General features: G+C 37.2%; 1 protein-coding gene and 1 pseudogene across 3 annotated transcripts; one reads left to right on the forward strand and one right to left on the reverse strand.

The window, feature by feature from the left end:
• Positions 1-4561: 4561 nt before the first annotated feature.
• Positions 4562-9312, forward strand: LOC110760919 (uncharacterized). Of its 2 annotated transcripts, XM_021963269.2 has the most exons (7): positions 4562-4830; positions 4901-4981; positions 5513-5563; positions 5647-5732; positions 7619-7663; positions 8420-8505; positions 8721-9312. In XM_021963269.2, exons 1-7 carry the CDS (start codon positions 4617-4619, stop codon positions 9124-9126), a joined length of 969 nt encoding a protein of 322 aa, XP_021818961.2. In that variant the 5' UTR covers positions 4562-4616; the 3' UTR covers positions 9127-9312. The 2 variants fall into 2 exon arrangements, with proteins under 2 accessions (XP_021818961.2, XP_021818962.2); XM_021963270.2 differs by lacking the exon at positions 7619-7663.
• A 4800-nt stretch (positions 9313-14112) lies between these two features.
• LOC148294507 (glutamate--cysteine ligase, chloroplastic-like) lies at positions 14113-16836 on the reverse strand (annotated as a pseudogene). Its single transcript, XR_015835674.1, has 5 exons — positions 16477-16836; positions 15444-15593; positions 15230-15337; positions 14996-15088; positions 14113-14761 (listed from the first exon to the last, which is right to left on the reverse strand). The product of XR_015835674.1 is annotated as a glutamate--cysteine ligase, chloroplastic-like (transcript).
• Between the last annotated feature and the right edge of the window lie 5002 nt (positions 16837-21838).

The following is a 21838-nucleotide window of genomic DNA, read 5'->3' on the forward strand; positions in this document are numbered from 1 at the left end:
TCGTTTCCAACACCACCACCAATGGCCTTGTAGCTTAGGTTGTGAACCTGACAGCTGAGAATTGGTAATCTCTTGACTACAATTGCTTTGAGTGAAGTCAGATCATACATGCGCAATGTACATATCCATCCATCCATCCACATCATCATCAATGGCACGGTAATTCGTGCTAGCACGCCCGCACACACCACATCCAACATAAAGTAGGATGACCTCTGTTGGCGCATATTACCTCGGCCCAAAATGCCAGACCATAAGATCTGCTTAGCCAATAGAAAGATGAAGAAGAAACAGATTAGGAACCATGAATGTATATATGTAGAAATCAATGTTGTTGCCTCCCTCACCCCCCCCCCCCCCCCCCCAAATTTTGGCTTCATATGCAAACCCAATTTTGAGATCATAATGTTGTAGGGGTGAGCTCCAGTTTCTGGACTATCCTCCGATCCTGATCGTCGATCTTTCGCCATCCCGCATTTTTCTAATCGATCCATACTGGCGAGATTTGGCAATGTTGAATTGGTTGCATCAGTGCAAAGCGGGTGGCTGCCTCAACATCTCCTCGTTTTGAGTACTCGGCCTATTGTTCGGTTCATTTTTACACATGATTTTTCATGTTATTCACCTATTATTTTGAGTTAGTTCTTGACATTTTATAGCTTTTTACTTCCTTTTTGTGTTTTCTTAGATTTTACCTTGGTTAGAATGAAAATGAGCTAAAAGTGCATTATTGGTTATAAATTCTGTTTTTGTTCATTTTCGTAGGTCAACTTCTTGGCCTGGGATCAACATGCTCTGGTGCTCGGATGAGGTGAAGATCTTCATGAAACTTGTTCCAATGGATGTTAACTACAACATATCCAAATTTGAGCTCCATTGGACAAGTATTGCCTATCCAACCAATCCAGCATGTTACCACAGCTCTGGAAATCCGAAGTAGTCCAGCTTTTACCTCCAATGTGTCACTTGATTCTTCTTGTTACCATAACACTTGGTAACAAGAATTTACCTTAGTGAAAGAGATATTTTCTGAGGCAAAGAGCATATTTTCAAGGACAAAGCTTCATCATGGCAAGGGGACAATGGGTGAAGGCTTTGGAGGAAAGAATGACTTTTATATTCAAAGTGTGAGCTGTAAATTGATGGGCAAGGGAAAGGTGAGTGCAATCTGAAGTATGAGAGGCTTTTGAACGTGGGTAACCTAGGCATTCTATCATTCCAAACTTTGCAGAGATTTTGAAAGCTAGAGAGCAAGAAGGAGGAGAGCAAGGAGCAACTAAGGGGAGGGAAGAATGGCATAATAATTAGAGAGAACCTTGGGGAGCCTTGAGGCAAGGATCCAAGGGGTTGAAGATGCATTCTCTTTCTCCTCATTGTTCTTAGTTTCTTTCATTTTATTTGTTTCTTGTAATTTCTTAGTTTCAATGTAACTTCTTATTTAGCTAGGGCTTAGGTTGAAGCCCTAAACATGAAAACCTTATTGTTTTGATGCTTGAGTGTATGAATTTCTAGATATTGTTGATGAATTCCAATTCACCAAATTAATCTATCCTTGATGTGTGTTTTTCCTTGGTTGGCCATCTTTGAAAGCATGCTTCTTGAGATTGTTGGGATTATGTGTATCCTCATGTTATCCTAAGCAATAAATGGATGAAGTAAGAATCATCCATGTGAATTGGTTTCTTGAATACCTAATGTAAACACCATGCTATTAGGATTCTTGTGATGTTCATATTCTCTTTGAACTTAATGGGTTTTTCTTGTAATTGAATCAAAGTACTAAGCACACTTAGATTCGATTATAGGGAAGGCACAAGTATTGTAGCACTCGTACTGCACTTTACGTACATTAGAGAGAATCAATGTGTCTTGAGCCACTCGTACTGGTCTTGATTGCGAACATCTTCAACAACACGTTTAGAGTTCATCACTTGAGTATCCATGAACATGGGTAGAATTGTTTAGGGTGGATTTCGAAACCCTAGTGTTTGTTACATTTTAATTTCACAATTTGATAATTCATCTCTGCCATTCTCATTTAATTTCAAAGTCCATTTACTTTCATGCAATAGAAATAGGTCACTTGAACCAAACTAAACCCCCCCCCCCCCCCCCAAAATTGTGTTGTGTGTGTGTTTGAAACGTTGTGTGTTTTCTTTATTGAATTATATTTATTTTCGTAACTGTTTTGGACTTTTGGTCCGTATTGTGTTCTTCGTTTTTCTGTGCTGAATCCAACCGTATAAAGAACTTGAAATTTGGACAAACGGTTGGAAAGTTATAGGCAAAACACTGAACAGAGAAACGAATCTGCCCAAAAACGATCGGTCGTCACTGTTCAGGCGACTGGTGGTTCATGAATCTGTCCAAAAACGACCGGTTGTCACTGTTCACGACCGGTCGCACTATTCATTTTCACTGTTCATGGCACTGTTCACAGGTGATAAATAGGTGATAAAAGGGTGATAGAAAGTGCTGTTTCTGTTTTTCTTTAGTTTCTTGTGTTGTTTAATTTCTTTTACATTTCTTTACTCATTTTTAGTTTCCAATTTGCATTTGTACATTTGTGGTGTGTTAAATAAGTGTTCTTTACGTACTCAAATTAGAACTTATAGGAAGCCGACAAGTTCTTCGTGGGATCGACCCTGTACTTACATAATCTATACTTCATTAGATTCGTGCACTTGCGGGTATTTTTAATTGGTTGTTTGCACATTAATTTGTGTCCTTTTAGGAATGCAACAATTATGTAGTCGATAATGGCTCAATTGTTATGGGGCTTCTTCTTCCCTGAAGAACAACGCTACCACTACCAACAACAGTAGCAAAATCAACCAATCAAAATCTAAGTCTAATTGAAATTCTTCCGAATTTAAGAAAACTGATAGTAAGAAGAACGTTCAATAACAAGACTTTGTTTTTTCAAAGATATTTTAGAAATAATAGTAAGTGAAAAGATAAGATTATGTTTTTTCAAACTTACGAGATGATAAGATGGGTTAATAAATGGGACTGGGGTGAAAAAAGCATCACTCTAAAAAAATTCAACATAAATAAATGCCTTGCACTAATGCTTTCCTTGACCAAAAAGAAAATAAAGTTTATTAAATACTTGGCATGGCTTTCAGCCATTGGATCATTTTCAATGGTGTTGATTAAAACTCTGATACAGAAAACCTAGTAGAGGATCAAAGTCCCACATTGGCATCCTTCCTTTCTCGTAGTGTTGTTGTGGGCTATTCCAAAAGAAGAAAAAAAGAAAAAAGAATCGAAGCGAGAGAAATCTCTGTCAGATTTGCTATGAGAGAAAGCAATTTGGCGTTTGATAAACTCTTTGTTAAAAGTATTGTTGGTACTGATTCCTGCATAATGAGAAAATAATTCCTGCATAGTCATTAAACCCAACGCCAGTACTTGTAAATGGGCCGGGCCGGGCTAGCTAGGCCCAAATTTAATGGGCTTAGGCTGGGCCGGGCCGAGCTTTAAAGAGGAGAGAGAAAACACTGGTTGAGCCGGGCTGGGTTTTTTTAGAAAATTCAAAGCCCAAGCTCGACCCATGGGCCGAGCTTGAGAAATCCTATTGGGCCGGGCCGGGCTAAGCTTAACAGGCCGGGCCGAAACGAGCCTACTTCAATTGAAAAAAATCATAAATTTAATCATAAAGGCATTTTAGTCCAAATTTGAGATTAAAGTCACTTAATTCCAATATTCTCACATCAAACCAAATTCATAAAACACGCAATAAAGTCACACAACCCAATAAGATTTTCCACAAAAATAATAAAACCAAGTATTATTTTTAAGGTTATTACATAATTAGACCGTAATACGTTTTAAAAAATAATAAGTATCAAAAAAATATTTTTTTAAAAGGATGGTATAAATAAATATGCAAATGTTTGGTGATGTGTTCAAGAAAAGCATGATTATATTTGGTGGTACAATTATGTTTCGTGATATGATTATATTTGGTGATATGATATGTTGTTAATCTTATTTATATATATATATATATAAAATTGTTGTATTAATAATTGACACAAATTAATGTGCTAATCATTTAATTATAAACTAGGAATGAGTAAAGAAAGTAATTGAAATGAAACAAATTATATATGTGATTTAAGTGATGTAATCATAATCCTAAATTCTTATTTATACATAATTATATATGTATGCGGGTCTAACGGGCCGGGCTTTCTTGGGCTTAATCGGGTCGGGCTGGACTTCAAACACCCAAGCCCAAGCCTAGTCCAGCCCAAAGCGAGTCGGGCCATTTCAAAGCCCATAACGGACCGGGCTTTTTTTTGATGGGCCGGGCGGGCCCCAATCAGCCCATGAGCCCACGGGCCAAATGATGAGGTCTACCCAACACCTCTTCGAAACTTATTCCTGCATAATCAGAAAATAAAAACACCTCATTAGATGCTTTCCCTTATAGCTTTCTCTCATAATAATTTTTAACAATAAGTGATTTTCTCATAATTTACCAAACGGCCCGGCTTTCCAAATTTTAAAAAAAATAACTTATCACCTCAAATAATTAATGCGAAACGGGCACTGAGAACTAGAAAAAAGAAAGGAAGAAGAAAAAGGGGGAATCGAGAGAGACGAAAATGGCGAGGAAATCAGGGGTTTTGATACGACAGTTGTTTGGCAATTGCAGCAACCCCTGTGCGGGTCTTCTTCATCATCGTCGTAAGCTTCTTTCTAATTCAATCCAAACCCTAACCCCAAATACAATCCCGAGTACAACAGAACCTTCACTCTTCGCTTGCAAATTACCCTTGTCCTCGCCAAACCTTCATTTTGTTCGACGCTCAGATTCAGGTATGCCCTCTTTCTCTTCCACTTTCTGCTTCTGATTTTGTTGTTGCCACTGATTCAGCTATTTTTACAGGTCTTTTATTTTCAAGTCCCCCAAAAGTGGTCATCATTTCGCAGGTTGACGACTATAAAAGGGCAGTTAAAGAGGTTGAAGGTAATAGCCATTTTTCTTTGTTATTATATTAAAATTATCAAAATATAGTGTATTAGTGTATTTTATGTTTCGTTTTCTGTGCCGATTACTTATTAGTGTTGGATTATAAGGGCCTCGCCTACTCAACGGGCTCCTGGTTTGCACGCAGTAAAGGGATTGGCAAACCCAGCTTCACTAAGCTCGGCAGCAATCTCTAAACTTGCTTGTAATTTTTTTAGATTATTGAAAATTGCATAGAATTCTTATGTATGTCAAGTTTTGTAAATGTCAGAAATTACATTGAAAAGAGTAAATTGCAAAATGACACCTCGTTTGGTGGATATTAAACTCAATCTCGATCTCCAATTTCCACAATTTTTTCTGCGTGTCATTTAAGAAGTTTCATGCTTAAATTGCCAAACAATGGAAACGTCAATTTCTCTTCTTCAATTCCCGACTTTTAGCTAAATCCCGAGTTATTTCCCTCTATCCAAATGTAGGGTTATTTTTTCACATGTAATTATATATATATCTATGTTTTCATTTTGACAGATGGACTTTTGCCAGCGGTTTTCTACTTCATTCGTCATGATCGCTCACCTAGTAAGTTATAATGAATACACTTTTATAAATCAATCATTCCTTGTGCCTTTGAAACTTATTTTTGGTGTACTCTTCTTGGGCAGTGTGGAGTGTGGCATCTGAGAAGCTTCATAACTTGAGGAAGCAATTCCCACATGTAACCTTATATAAGGTTATCAGTATTCCTGTGGTATGGCATTGTAATCTGGCCTTCTCTTAACTTGAATCATTTTGGAACTGTTTTTCTTAATGTGAAATGTTTGAATCCCATCTTAAGATTAAGGTGAGAACAGCATATGGATCTTTAGATTAATAAATTTATGTATTATTTTTTTTCAATTCATGGTTTTTTAAGTGAAAGTAGTTTATCTTTTTTTCTTTTTTAACTTCCTAGCTTGGTTGAATGTGAAGTTTCAATTTTAGTCATTTTTTGGGTTCAAGAAATGTGCTAAAGACATCACTATGGACAAGGAGTCGACAACAAAACAAAAGTAAATATTGTCCCACTATTGCGAATCTAAACTACTAAACTTTTTACCTTCTACTTTCCAAATACATTTTGGATCCTGATGAGGACATCATTGTCAAACCACATAGAGTCTATGAGGGAGAGAGATGGAAGATGACTAATCATAATCCACTGATGTCTTTGTGGCTGGATTAGATGCTCTTCATTTTATAGAGTTCTCCAGCAGAGACTTTTCATATTTTCTGTTGTTTTCTAGAGTTCTCTGCAATTTATTTAAAGTCTTTGAAAGAGTCTTTAATAAAGTTAAGAGTCTTTTAGTTCTTGTCATAAGTCTAGTACATATATCAAGTAATAAAGTCTTTGTGCATGTCGTAGTAGTAAAGTCTTAGTACATGTATCAGTAATAAAGTCTTGGTACCTGAATTTAGAGTCTGTAATTGGGTATAAAATATGTAAGTGCCTTGAGCAAGGGCAATGAACTTTGATGAATAAACAGTTATCAGAAGTTTTCTGGTCTACTTTCCTGAGATGGAAATTTTGGTGTGAAGGCTAGTTTTGGTGCGAAGCCAAGTTTGGTGTGAAAATTATCAATCATTGCCCTCATCTTTTATTACTAAGAGGTTTGCTTTTTGATTTCCATTAGCCTTTCAAGTAAGTATTTCCATGTTAATATTCCAGCCAATTTCTCTCCATTGCCTTGTTTCTATACTTGTTTTTAACTAAAGCATATAGAAAGATAATCTTGAACCCACAACCTTCAAAGCTCCATAATCTATATGGGACTAAAGACTTAAATTAGACTTTGAACAAACCCTAAACTAGAGGTATCTACACTATGCTTCTAACCACTTAACTTCTAGATTTTGAGGAACATATTGTGGGGGATGAAGTTAAATAGTTTCATGATTGTTTCTTACTGTGATTTCTTTGCTATGTAAGTTGGGCGTTTATGACTAGTAAGTTTCTAAGCTTGAGTTAATCCTTAAATTGATCTTGGCTTTTTAGTTATTTCATATCCTGCATCAGATCCTTTTACGCTTAAACATTGCATCTTTACTGAATGCATATATGCCCTTTTGGTACGGATTCTAGGGAAACAAACTGTCATTACTTTTCTAATACTAAGAGAAAATTTGTTGGTGAATATAATTTAACAGTCCATGATACTAAGTAGAGATTAAGTTTTCTTCCTGGGGTTTCCTAGGACGGTTGTGATGACATCACAATGCTTAGTACGACCATCCATTCCTTGACCCATTAAATACACTGCTGACCATTGCATAATTTTTTTTCTTCTTCTATCTTTATCAATTCTTCTTAATACTTTAAAATTGTGTTAAAAATAAATCCTCTGGGGCCCAATGTTTCCATTTGCATTCAACAGTCTTCGTTTGTTTTATAGGCCTATATGTGTTCCGGGTAAAACATAAATGGTGTACCTGATAAAACAAATTTATTTTCAGTATCTGTGTTAACTGCTTGCTAGTGTGTTATTTTTTTCCGCACTGTAATTATTATTCGTCGTGCAGCTGTTTATATAAGAGTTATAATATTATATCTTGTTATGCCTCTAAATTAGTATCCTGACATTGTTTGCCTATCTATAGTTCGACACACAGGAAATACTGATGTCTTTCCTTCCTGATTTTCAGGTAAATGATTCTATCCTTTTTTAAATAAAAAAAATGTAAATGCCATTTCTTTTGCTGATTGATCTAATTGCTCATCTATTTAACCTTTGCTTTTAGAATACAATAAAAAAATTGTTGTATTTCTTATCTAATTGATAGTTTAGAATAGGGTTAATCGTTTTACTAGTCTCTGAACTTAGACCCGATTTGCATTTGAGTCCCTCAATTTGCAAAATCGTTCCTGTGGTTCTTTAACTTCACTTTCGTTAGGACAAATGGTCCTGCCATCAATTTTGTCAACTTTTTCTGTTAAATGCAGGGGCAAATGGTATTTTTATATTAAAACCAAGGTTTGGAGAAAAAGAAAAACCTCTTTTGACTTTGCTAAGATGTGTGAATGTGAGAGAGAGAGAGAGAGAGAGAGTTTAATTTTAATTTTTTATTCATATTTTAATTAATTTAATACAAAAATACCATTTTGCCCCTGCATTTAACAGAAAAGTTAACAAAATTGACAGCAGGACCATTTGTCCTAACGAAACTGAAGTTGAAGGACCACGAGAACGATTTTTGAAATTGAGGGACTCAAATGCAAATCGGGTCTAAGTTCAGGGACTAATAAAACGATTAACCCTTTAGAATATATAGCTAAACGTACAGTACTTAGCTGGCAGGAAAGGGGCTGAGCAGTTTGATTAAGCTGAATAAATATAATTCAGCCGGGCTTACATCTGAAAATAGAAATTTACTTTGCTGTTGTGTGGATTTTTGCTGCAGCCAACATTCCATTTCTATCGAAATGGGGGTAAGGTAGCTAAGGTTGGTGAAGTTGAGTTGCAATATGCTTTTGCAAAGTTCTACAGGTAAATTCATTACGTTACATTTTCGTGCTTTTGCATATTTCTGTTGCGGTCAAATATTGGTGCCTATTGGTGTTTTTGATAGTTCAAATGAACTTTTTTCTTAATGTGATTAGTCATATGTTACTCAATCTTTTATTTCTATCTTTCTGATATATGGATGAATTCTATATCATAGTTACAAAACCCTATTATTCATGTGTACTTGCTACTTTAAGGTATGTCGTCCCAATCGAAACCACCCAACCTACGAGTTCATTTGGGATGGGGGAGAGGAGAGGTCAACAACTTGTCATACGAGCTAAGAAAGATGAGAATGACATAGGAGTTGTAAGAGGGTGGAAAGTGGGACGTGCCGAGGAATTATCGCAGCGGAGAGGTGTTGTGACACTGTCAGAGCAGAGAGGTGGCCTTGTTGACGCTGTTGAGAGTGGTACTGCACCTTCACTTCATGAAGTGATGCAGGCTGTTGAATCTTTACCCGGGGGGCGGTTAGGTAGTTGTTTGTGGTGGTTTGCAAAAGGGCTATTTGCATATAAGCCTGAGAAGAGAGTGATGTTTTCTAACGTGCAAGGGCTGTACTTTAAGGTTGATTGGCTTCTTCATGAAATGGCTGAGGAATAAGTTGGATGGATGCGCTTAAAGTATGAATTATATATTATGCTGTTGACGATATTATTGTTTGCACTTGTCCGGTTGTTTAAATTTTGGATAGATAACCTTATGTTGTAACGTTTGTTAGATAATTATTAAATAGTCGCCTAAGCACTTGTGACTTTTATTTGGATAATTATTATTATATGTTTGGCTTGTGTTTGGTGTTCTTATTATCTGCATTCAAAGAACACATGTAACGCACCTTCCTAGCTCATATCATGCCAAACCTATAGCCCAACCTGTACTTGAATTACCTTAATGATATCTAGAACTGGTTAATTTTCTAACCGCATATCTAATGGTATATAGCCACGTGGCTTTAATTAAAATATAATAAAATATAATAAAATATATTTTAAATATTTTAAAACTTAATTTAAAAAAAAAACAAAAAACAATGAGACCTGCACCATAACTGTTCTCTGTCTGCCAGCGCCTCCCCCCCTTGCATACCCACTCTTTGCCTCTCTCCCTCCTCATCCTCCTTTCTCCCTCTACCCCTCATCCTCCATTTTTACAGGTTGATCCAACCAAACATTGCCCCTCATTTGGTCAGTCTTCCACCATAGCTTGATTTATGGCCCCACAGATTGGCTGCAGTGCCAAATACTATATGGGATATATTTGTTTTGGCCTCTTGGGGTTTAATGGGAGGCAAGGAAACTTTCGGTTTTGGGACATGGCAGCAAAAGATTGTTGTTGCCTACAAAGATTGGAGGACAAAGATCACATATAGTCTTTGGCCAAAGGAAGGCCAAAGCCTTTTAGCTTTGTACAATTAAAAAAAAGGGAAATGCTAGCAACTTTTTCTTTTGGACCTCATCCCTTTCTACATGTATCACTTTACTTACACTTAAAACAATGTCATTAATACATCAGAAAAGTTACCTTTTGTTTTCCAAATTTACCTTACTAAATGTATTAGCTTTCATGTTTCTTTCAATTTATCCTTTTTTTTATAATTTTTTTACTACCTTGTTAAAAAATTAATTTAAAAGTGGCATATCATATATTGATGAAGAACCACATGTGGTGAAAAATTCAAATTCACGTGGAAACAAATTTGTATGAACATGCCTTGTCTTGGTTGTATGTTGATGTTGAATTGGCTAGAATGATGTAGGTATAACAAGAATTGTTTTTACCATCTCATCCATTTCCGCCACTTGAAACTAATTTTTAGATTGTTTCATGCTGCTTTTTTTTTTTTTTTTTTAAATTTAAATTTATTTATTCATTTTAAAATTTAAAATTTAAAATTTATGTTAAAAGACTAATCCTACGACAATTGAATTGATTATACGTTTGAGTTTTATGCTATTTTAAAAACCGACGTTTTTTTTTTCTTATTTAATTTTTAACAAGCTGATAAGAAGTAAAAAAAAAAAAGATAAATTGAAGGAAACATAAAAGTCAATATATCTAATAACGTAAATTGGGAAAATAAAAGATAGCTTTTATGATGCATTAATGACATTGTTTTAAGTGTAAGTAAAGTAACACATGTTATTAGGAAAATGGAGAAAGTCCAAAAGAGAATGTTAGAGAGAAGATTGCAAGCATTCTCCTTAAAAAAAATAGAGAGAGAGAGAGAGAGAGAGAGAGAGAGAGAGAGAGAGAGAGAGAGAGAGAGAGAGAGAGAAGGTAGGAAGCAAAAAATGGATCTGTGAAGGGGGGAGGGGGAAGCACTAGCAGAGGGAGAACGCAGAGGGATGGTGCAAGTCTTTTTGTTTTTATTTTTTTTATGGATTCAAGTTTTAAATGACGAAATAAGAGGTTTTCTATTTAAACCCCACACTTTTCTTTGTTCACCCTAATACTTAAATCATTAAGTCCAAAAGAGAAGGTTAGAGAGAAGATTGCAAGCATTCTCCTTAAAAAAACTGAGAGAGAGAGAGAGAGAGAGAGAGAGAGAGAGAGAGAGAGAGAACGCAGGGAGAGGGAGAGAGAGAGAAAGAGAAGGCATGAAGCAAAAAATGGGTCTGTGAAAGGGGGAGGGGGAGGCATTGGCAGAGGGAGAATGCAGAGGGATGGTGCAGGTCTTTTTGTTTTTGTTTTTATGGATTTAAGTTTTAAATGACGAAATAAGAGGTTTTCTATTTAAACCCCACACTTTTCTTTGTTCACCCTAATACTTAAATAATTAATCTCTTAAGTTTTATTATTATGTAAAAAGACAAAAAATGTCATCCAACTTAATACATAATCCTAAACCCTACACACACCCCACCACTCTTCATATTAAGTTTTAGAAAAACACAAACTCATCTACACCCTATTGCCACATTACTCATCTCTTTCAATTCAAGAAACCTATTACACTCTCATCTTCTCCTTACAAACCCTAAATACGGTATGCAAATAGTGGCTTGTGGATCGTCAATTGAGGTATGTAATATGAGAAGTCGCCATCAGGAAGACCACCTGTTGATTTCCCCAAGCAAACTTCTAAATTTTGTGCAAGAATTTGATCAGGGCTCCTCAAGGAAGGTAAAGACTGTGAGTCTCTCTGTTTTACAATAAGTAATGATAGCTGGAATTAGTTATTAATCATTAAGCTTCAAAGTAGAGTGGTGAGAGGCAAGATAGCAGGTTGTGGGGTTGATGCTAGGTGTGTATTAGAAGTTGAGATGAACTTAAAATATGGGGTGAACAAAGAGAGGTGCAGAGTTTAAATAGAAAACTCTACAAATCGTTGGACCTACGGAAAAGAACGAAAACGGGGATGATAATAAACAAGAAAAGAAAATCTCTCTCAAGGAATTTCCTTGATTAGAAAATTTAAAACAGTTATAAAAAAAAACCCTCACAACTGGGGAGCGGATCTGCTGTCCTGAAATTGCGGGTCCCCTCATGTTAAAAAATAAAATGTATTAAACAAAACCCCAAAATATGTGTATGTGCGTCTTCTCCATATAATGAGATACATAAATTCCAATCAAATCCTTGGTTCAATCTTTGGAAAGGGTTTTCTTTTGAAACAACGAGGATGGAGAATAAGCTCGCGTGTTTTGGGGTTCTTTTCATATAGAAAAATTGAACTGTGTTAAGTTAGCTGACATGTATCAACAAACTAGTGGGTGGACACCCAATTTGGGGACAATGAATTTGCTCCCCACAAATGCTTGCATTTTTCATTGCACACGGCTTTCCCTATGTATACCTCTAAAATTCAGTTCCTTCCCTATACACGAGAGGAAGGAGAGTATTCTGGTAAACCCACGTGCAGATTTAAAGGCGATTAAATGTTCATTGCCGCTTGAATATGTCATTCATATTCTTCATGACTGTTCTAAGGCTAGAAATGTGTGCAATGCTATTCTTACTCATAGCCAAAGTACTTGCCTTTTCAACCTGGATTTTCAGCCTTGGCTTAAGATAAATCTAATGTCAAAGATTGTTTGGTCTGATGATATTCCTTGGAATCTGCTTTTTATCTTTACTTGTTGGTACATTTAGAAATGGAGAAATTATCAGGTGTTTCATGCTTACGAAGATCTGATTATTGACCCCTGTTTGGGCCTAAATTTGACACACTCAGCCGACCAACAAATAAATCAGGCCAAGACTATACACTCGACCCAAACATTGGAGGCCCAGAAACTATCAAACCGCGAGAATGACTTGGGCCTCGAAGGAACCCAAATTGGGCTTAAACCCAAAATTGGGCTTGGCAGGTTGTTTTTTAATCAAACTTGAAACTCCAAACTTATAAACCCAGAATATTCATGTTAGGTTACATCGAAGCCCTAGTTATGAAATTAGCTGCTCATAATGAAAAATAAACTCATATAGAAATGAGAAAACATAAGGAATGCAATAAGAATAGAAAAAACCCATTTTCTGAAGTTCTTGTGGTGTCCAAGACTTCTTCAAGTGCTTCGCCACGTCTAATGCTTCTCCAAGAGCTTCCCCACGTCTAGAATGATGTATGACAGCTAGTAGGTGATTTGGGATGAGTTTGGGTGAGTGGTGATGGTTGAGAAAGAGGAAATTCGTAGGGAAATGGAAGGGAGGTTTTCTGGAGCTGTTTTGGTGATTTGGGGCAGTTTAGAGTATTGGGTTGCTTGCTAGAGTGTATGGGGTTGATGGGAGTGTATGAGGATGATTTCAAGATGTGTTGATGGAATGATGGAAGTGTGGAGGATGGCTGAAGTGAATTTTGTAGCTTGAAGACTTCTCTATTTATAGGGCTAAGAGGGAGGAACATCATGATGAAATCCAACACCACCATTCCTTTTTTAATACAACCCATAACTCCCACTTCATCTTGTCTATGTTAGTGTGGTTGGAATCAATTCCATCTCATACTTCTTTTGCTGCACCTCAAGCTTTCTTCACATGGGTTGCCAAAGGTGTTCAATTGTGGCTGCCTTTTGCTGCCAACCCATGTGGGATTTCTTTTGGTTGCTGGAAATAAAAGATTCTTTTGAACCAGGCTTGGTGTATGAAGGCCTGAGATTTCAATATGTATCCAATGGGGCTCCAATTTGGATATGTCATAATAGACACCCATTGGAACAACTTTTATGAAGAATGCATTCCCATCTGAGTAGTATAAGTATATGTTTTGGGCCTTGCAAGTTGACTGCCGAACATAGACTGGAATGTATGGTGTGCATTTCGATGGGCCCACGGATTGGGCTTGGCTTCATCAATTGATACATTTGAGTAGTCCATCTTGCAGTTCAGAATCTCTTCTTTCCAATCACATATTAATTGGGCCAATACAAGTTGGGAGGAGGAAGTTAAGGCCGAAACAAATTGCTAACTCAGTCTGCTCGTTTTTGCACCATTTTGCATCTTTTCTTATCCAAAGCCACAATTGCTACCTAAGGCCCAATGAACTGAATGATAAACAGAAAAAGGATTAAAAGCACAAGTTTAACTCAATAACATAATCAAATCATAAGTTAGAAGGGTACAAAATGATATATAAATATGCACCGATCAGATACTCAATTTAATTGGGGGTTACCCAATTAAATTGGGAGTTACCTAATTAAAATTGGGACTGATTTGATTCCTACCCCAATTAGGGATTTGATTTAAATCCAATAAATCAAATCCCTAATTAATCAAATCTCACCTAATCGGGGAGGAATAATTCCTTTCCATCTACGGAATTATTCCTCTGAAACCCTAGCCTCCAAGGCTCCTATAAATACTTGGCTACGCACAAGGGTCAAGGTACGTCTGAATTCCTACTGAAACTCTGCAGAAATTATCCTTCACAAACCCTAGCCACCATATTCTTTCTCTCTCTCACACAAGGCTCCGGCCACCACACACGGCTCCGGTCACCCGGTTTTCCTTGAAATACCCAACCTAACTTAGGCATCGGAGGGCCTTTGGCCAACACCCCCCGGGTGTGGTCCTTTTACTCCGATCTGTTTTGCAGGGAGAGAGAGGTGTGAAGAAGACGAAGGAATCTTTAGGCGAATATTCCCGTGGGAGGAAATTTGCTCCCACAGCTACCCTAGCAAGAACTTGCTTAGATTAGTAAAAAGCATCTCACCTGTGCAGTGCAAGTCCTGAACATCAAATCGAGTCTGAGCGAGCCAACTTTGGGCATGTAATTTCTAATAATTTCGTATCGTTCCTGAGACAAAATACTTGATCAGAATGTCAGTAATCAAAGTCCTAAAAACAAATATGTAAAGTGACCAAATTGGAAATCATACAAGACAGCAGCATGAAATTTGAAAAAGAACATTTGAAGTTAGAGCATGAAACCATAAGAGCTAGAGTAGAAGGTGATGTGCTTTGATGTTTCAGCATGTACCATCTAAATTCCTTATCTAACTAAAATGCATTTCCATATGTTAAACAATACCTTGGGCATCATAGGTATATCTTTAACTTCCCATTAAGGCTGACAACCAATATCAAGCAATCCGGTTCCCATTTCCTTTAGAACTGCTTTAACCTAGTAAAAAAGGAACATATGAACAAGTTAACTCCAACGATAAAAACAGAAATCCCATTGTGAAATAGACTTTATTTAAAGAAAACTAACCTCACTTGCATAGTTGCAAGTGAATTCAAATGAAAAATTATTTTCACTGACCTGACAAAGATGTGAACTGACTTCAGCACAAACTTGATGCAGAGTTTCAAGAGGTGCACCGCTATGCTCGAATTGACCTCCAGGCTCCAGTGTTATGCTCTGCTTACCCTGGCCGACAATGTCACATATTTTTTTAAAGATCACCAAAAACAAATGGCAAGTGTTTCTTGATAATTGGTTTGAATATATGGGGTCATATATTTAGCCATTTGACCTGTTTGAGTGCAATAATGTTGTTGCCTTCCATGATTTTATCCCAATCAAATCTATCAGCAATCCCATTAAGCAACTCGGCAATGTGTTCATATTTCATAGGACGTAAAGGCTTAGATCAAAGCCAAACCTCTCCTGCTCAGTGCCAATTCTGAGGATGAAGCATGACAGGGCCGGCCCTGGGTGATTGAAGGCCCAGGGCAAAACTTTAAGAGTGTGCCCTTTATTCATAAATTATTATTTTTTTAATCAAATAATTAATTGAGTGCTGCTATTTCCATCATCTTGTCCTATTTTCCCACCCATCATATCTTTAAAATTTTAAAGACAAGTTTATCTTTTTGTAAAATAACTTATAAGGACTTATGTAACTCATCTTAAGTGTAAATCCAACATGGATGTTAACAATTTTAAAAAATTATTTTAGAATATTAAAAAAACATGAAAAACTTCATCACTTCCTTCCCAGGCTGCACCAAACAAGCCACCACCCAAACACCACCAGCCACCTAGCAACCACCATCTACCAGAAGCCGAATAGCACCCACCCACCCAGCTAGCTCTCAAGACACCTAATCCCCATCAAACCAAATTATCCATAACCCATTCTAAATAATTACCGACCCAATTTGACAAAACTCATTAACTAGTGTATTGCAATTTGCAAGTATGAGAATCGATTGAAATAGCCTTCCTCACCATTTGAGACAAAAACCAAAAGCCTGATAAGAAAATCCTTGTTTAGAGAAACATAGGGAGGAGATGCGTGCTTTGGGTGAGAGAGAGAGAGAGAGAGAGAGAGAGAGAGAGAATTCTTATGCTTGCCACCATTGGTTGGCAGACCCATAAATTTTTTAGCGGAGGTGACCCATAATTTTTTTAGCGAAGGTGGACTAAGTATGAAAAATGGTTTTTCGGAATAATCATTTTCTCAAGATAATTTTTGGCGGCTTTTATTCCTTACACATCAAATAAGTTAGGACAAGCTATTCAACTAACTCTGTTCCATGTAAAATGATGATGCATATAAGTACCTCCAATTTTCTTTAGGCTTGCATCCAGAGGCAAGATACCCAATAAGATCCTCTTTCGTCAGTGGCTCTGCAGCAATAACAACCGCTTCTGTGGGAGGGCTTGCAGCAACTATCGCACAACATCGTCGCCTCTGTCCTACTTCTGCATTGTCTACATGCATAGCATGTGTCTTGCGGGCAGTATAAGATAATAAGGAAGAGAAGGCAATGCAGTATGATGTCTGTGAAATGAGTGCCATGGCCACCCCTCGAAAAGCACTCTACAAAACCTCTCAATCAACTACCTTACCACTGCCACTGCAACACCACAGCTAGCTGCTAACCTCTTTGATATTTCTTGACATGAAAATGGTGACCCTTGAAGACTATATATACTGTCATAACATAAACTATCCACCAACTTCTGACTGATGTGCAATGCAACAATCTTTTCTTTAGAGCCATTGACACTATTCTGCAGATAAAATAGATGTGGACTGAATGAATAAAAAAATACAGCAAAATTATGCCCACATGTAACATGTGAGGATTACACCCCAAATATCAATTAAAATTGCACTTGTGTTTCCCACTCTCTATAAAGAATACTTTTAAACAACAGGAAAATTGAGAGCAGGAACATGTTCTTGCATTTTTAGCTATCTTTCCTTGTTTTTTTCTTTATCTTGCACAAAACTAATAAAAGTAGATCATCTTGTCTCTAGAAACTGTTGGCGAGTCCTTACTTAGTTAGGATTTTGGTTCCTTATTTCATTAGAATTTTGGTTACTTACCAATTATTATTTAGTCCTATTGTAATAGAGATTTACTTCCTATTGTAATTTAGATATATTTCCTATTTTATTTAGGGTTAACACATCTTTGTACTTGTATAAATACCTCCATATTGGAGAAGAATAATAATATGAGCGTATCTGAGCATAACCAAATATTTGCCCTACTTTGTTTGACATGGTATCAGAGCCAGGTTTTCTGGTAACCCGTGTGTTGTGCTCACCCGTGTTCTAGCCTCATATTTTTTTTCCTACCAGTGCCCTATGTGCCCTCCTGGGTTTGTGTGTTGTGTCGCTGTGTTCGTGTCATTCCTATCTTCGTGCATCTACCGTATTTGTGTATTTGCTGTGCTCCGTTGTGTTCCCCTGTGATAACCTCTGCCAAATTGAGAGTCGTTGGCACTCCTCATTCCTAACTCATCATGGGTCTTCATCTTATGGTCTTTCTTGATGTCTCGACTTCTCTATCTTTGAAACTTCATAACAAGTCTCTTTACCCCGTGAGCATCGTCACCGCTCACCGAGCCGTTGCTTTCCTCCGTGAGCCTCGTCACCGCTCACCGAGCCATTGCTTTCCTCCGTGAGCCTCGTCACCACTCACCGAGCTGTTGCTTTCCTCCGCGAGCCTCGTCAACGCTCGCCGAGCCATATCTGCCGTGATTTCTGCCTCTGTGTTACAGACTTGGTATCACATCCCAAGTCAAGCTTCCAATTAAGTTTCCAGGCCCGTCTGGCATCTGCAATCCCATACCATACCAGTCTAAAACCAATTCATTCAAAGTTGTCCCGGCTTCTTGTCTTGCCCATATCCCACATGCACTCTGTCTTCCACTTGTTTCACTTTTTATATTCAATATTCTATGTTCTCTCTCTGCCCACCAACACCCTTTGTGATTAGCTCTATCTCTTGAGCTCTCTCTGTCTTTTCTTCTCTTGCCCACATGCTGGATGTCTTGCCTCTTTTTTTATCCTTTATTTTATTGACTTGTTTTGCACCATATTTCTCTTCCTTTATCAACACCTCTCGCATTTGTCAACATCACCTACCCTATCTATACAAATTCATCCACCTCCCTACCACCTTCCCATCTTGCATTTGTTTCTGCCACGAGACTGGCATGTTTGAGTCTGTTTACTATTATTTCAATTTCTCTTCTTCCAAATCTCGACCCTTTACCAGCGTCGGATTTGAGGGGGAGTGTTGCAACTTTATTTGGGTGTTACTTTCTCCAAATCTCGACTATCATACATCGTCGAATTTGAGAGGGAGTGACACCACTGCTCATCTATTCCGCTGCGATGTAACCACCTATCTGCCATGGCTGATTCTGCTACATCTCAATGTTAGTCAGTGCATGTTTCTCAAGTACCATTGATCATATGGCTCCATCGACCCCTTCTCTTCAGGGGGAGAGGGGGAGTGAAGAGAAGTTGTCTTTGCTGTTGCTGGTGCCAATGTCTTGTATTGCTGTTGATGATGCTTGTTATGTCTCTGCCTTGTTGCTCTTGTTGGTGTCAGTATTGTTGCTCATGCCTTTGCTGGTGTGTTTCCGCTGTGGTTATGCCCGTTGACCTTGCCTTTGTTCTTCCCTTTCTTTGCCTTGCCTTACCCTATTTGTTAGGGTTTGGCTTTGCCTTGCCATGCCTTGCCTTACCCTATTTTTAGGGTAAGGCTTTACCTTTGTCGTGCCTTACCCTATTTTTAGGGTTTTGTTGCCCTATCTGGGCTTTCTTTGCCATGCCTTGCCACCTTGCCTTTGCTTGGCCTTTATTTGCCTTACCTTGCCTTACCCTATTTTTAGGGTTTGGTTTCTGCCTTATCTACTGCTGTGCTCACAGGGCTTCTGTGTTCTGCCTTATCTGCTGCCATGCTCACAGGGTTTATGTGTTCTGCTATGTGCCCTATTTTTTAGGGTTTGCTCTTGTGTTTCCACTGCGAACTTTGCTTTAGTTTGTCACTTGTTTCACTCGTGGTTGACGAAAAGACCTTCTCTACAATTGGTGCTTCTCAAGTATGGTGTTCTGTGACTCGCTTGTCACGTTGGGCGTGCGAAATATCTTTGCCCAACTTGAGGGGGAGTGTTGGTGAGTCCTTACTTAGTTAGGATTTTGGTTCCTTATTTCATTAGAATTTTGGTTACTTACCAATTATTATTTAGTCCTATTGTAATAGAGATTTACTTCCTATTGTAATTTAGATATATTTCCTATTTTATTTAGGGTTAACACATCTTTGTACTTGTATAAATACCTCCATATTGGAGAAGAATAATAATATGAGTGTATCTGAGCATAACCAAATATTTGCCCTACTTTGTTTGACAGAAACATCACAAAGACTAATGGGGAAATCGAGCAGCCCTTCTTCACACACATAACTAATCCTAGAAACCCGATTGCACCTGCAGCTCTTACACATTAAACAGAGTAATAACACAGGGCCATTGCAAGTTCTGTGTTCAAAACTTCAGTTCTCTTCTCTTATACATTTTCCTCGACCAATAAACCTCTTATAACCCAAATAAAGTAGCATATTGCATAGTTTTTCCATAAAAAAAAACATTCAAGCTTTCCCATTAAAAGTTCTACGTTGATAACTTCAGTTCTCTTTTCATTTCACCTAAAAGGTTGATCTAAAAAAGGAAACTTTAATAGTAGGGTCTGTTTTCTAATTCCCCCTAAAAAATTACGCCCACGAGTTACATGTGAGGATATCACCCCCACTTGTCAATTACATTTTCAGAAATGCGTTTCTGACTTTCTCTGAAGGAAGATATTAGATAGTAGAGAGTAGGGCAGACAATAATTCACACACACAGCACGGAGCAGGAAGAGAACCCCAAACTAGCTTTGCCAACTTTGCCACATCTTCAGCGACATGCTTGAGCAATGCATCCCTAAATTGTGGTATGAACGCTCTGGTTCTAGGAGGTCTTGGTGGCCCATTCCCCCTCTATTTTCAGCCATTTTCAAGACCCGGTTTTGATGTGGAGACTCATCAGAGCTGTTTAAAAGGTTGCTTTTGAAGCTTAAAAACAGTTCATCCCAAATGCCAATTCTATCTTAGGACTGAAGTTGCATGGTTAATCTGCATAATTTTTCTTTGAAGAAAAAAGTGTTGCAGAATTCATGCTGATCCTTTTCTCTTTTTTGTTTTCTCCTCTTCTTGTTTTGAAAAAATCAATGCGCTTATATTCTTTTGGTACAATATTCAATAAAAAAAGTTTTCACACCCTTTTTCTTTCTTTTGGTCCGGATCCAAATTAACAGAGCAACAACTCTTGGAAGCACAAACAGGCACGGAAAAGAACTTAGAACACTAATGTGACCCTTACGTACAAGCCAAGAAAATACAGAAGCTTAACCTGTTTCCAATATACCAGTAGAGATATTAGTAACAAAGTGTAAACAAATATATAGGTTTAAGCTTCAAAATGTCTTCCATCACCATCCCAACTACGAATCCCAGAATAACTCCATTATGCGAATCAGGACTGGAAAATAGCTAGAACATAAGTTCAATATAAGTTGTTCCTAATACTTCTATAAGAATTCAACCACAGACACTACATTTCTTCTAAAAACTAGTTATCTCTTTCAACGTTGGGAACAGAAATACGACTGACTAAAAACTAATGGTATTCTAGTTTTTTCAAGTGCACTTTGGCCTTTGGCTCTTTTCAGATATTTAGTAGGTTTTAATACAGTTTATGAAGAAACTCCACTCTGTGTTAAATTTTATATATTGTTTGTTTTGGATTATTATTAGCACTTCAAAATAGTCATCGTGTACTCCTCTCTTCTATCCTTTATTGTGCAGGATGCTTATTTTGTAGGTCTATAATACAATTCAAGAGCAACATATATTATCTGAGCTAGTTGGTGTACTAGTGCTAGTTGAAAAAATCATTTGAATCGAAGATGAGCACAAGTCTATGATCTTTGTTCAACCTTGAGCCGAGTTTGAACTAGAATAATATTATCTGAGCCAACAGCTGGGTTTTTATTTTGGATAATCATGTATTATAACTTACGATAATTTTTCATAATCAATTTATTATAAGATAGCACGTGATCCACATCCACGCAGAGGGAAAATGGTGAGGATAATTTGTTTTCTTGCTTATTTTATAACCAGGCCCAAATACGAGACAGTTTAAAACATGCATCAAATACCCCACTACTGGAATTTTCTGCTATTTATTCCCACCATATGGCAATGACAAGAATCTAACTTGAAGATTTGTTTACATATTGCAATCATGAAATTTAAAAAAAATTAAAGATAAGATCATTTTAAAGCACGAGTAACACACAATAAAGCTAAGTCATCATAATAAGGCTAGTCATAAAGAGATATTTTAACTCATCACAAATATATAGCTTTTCTTTTTCGTCAAATAGAGACAACTATCACTAGACCGGATCATAAAGTTATTTTTGCTTAGTGGAATCCGTGGCAATTAAGACAGAAATGAGTCTTACATGTGCAATCATGCAGTTGTTTATTAGTCTTGTCTTTTTATTGCTTTTTTCTTCGAGCATTAAGATTTCTTGCTTTTAATATGCATTTGAAATCCATGCCCAAA

Source organism: Prunus avium, chromosome 5 (assembly GCF_965620075.1).
Source record: "Prunus avium chromosome 5, drPruAviu1.hap1.1, whole genome shotgun sequence".
Classification (NCBI taxonomy): domain Eukaryota; kingdom Viridiplantae; phylum Streptophyta; class Magnoliopsida; order Rosales; family Rosaceae; genus Prunus; species Prunus avium.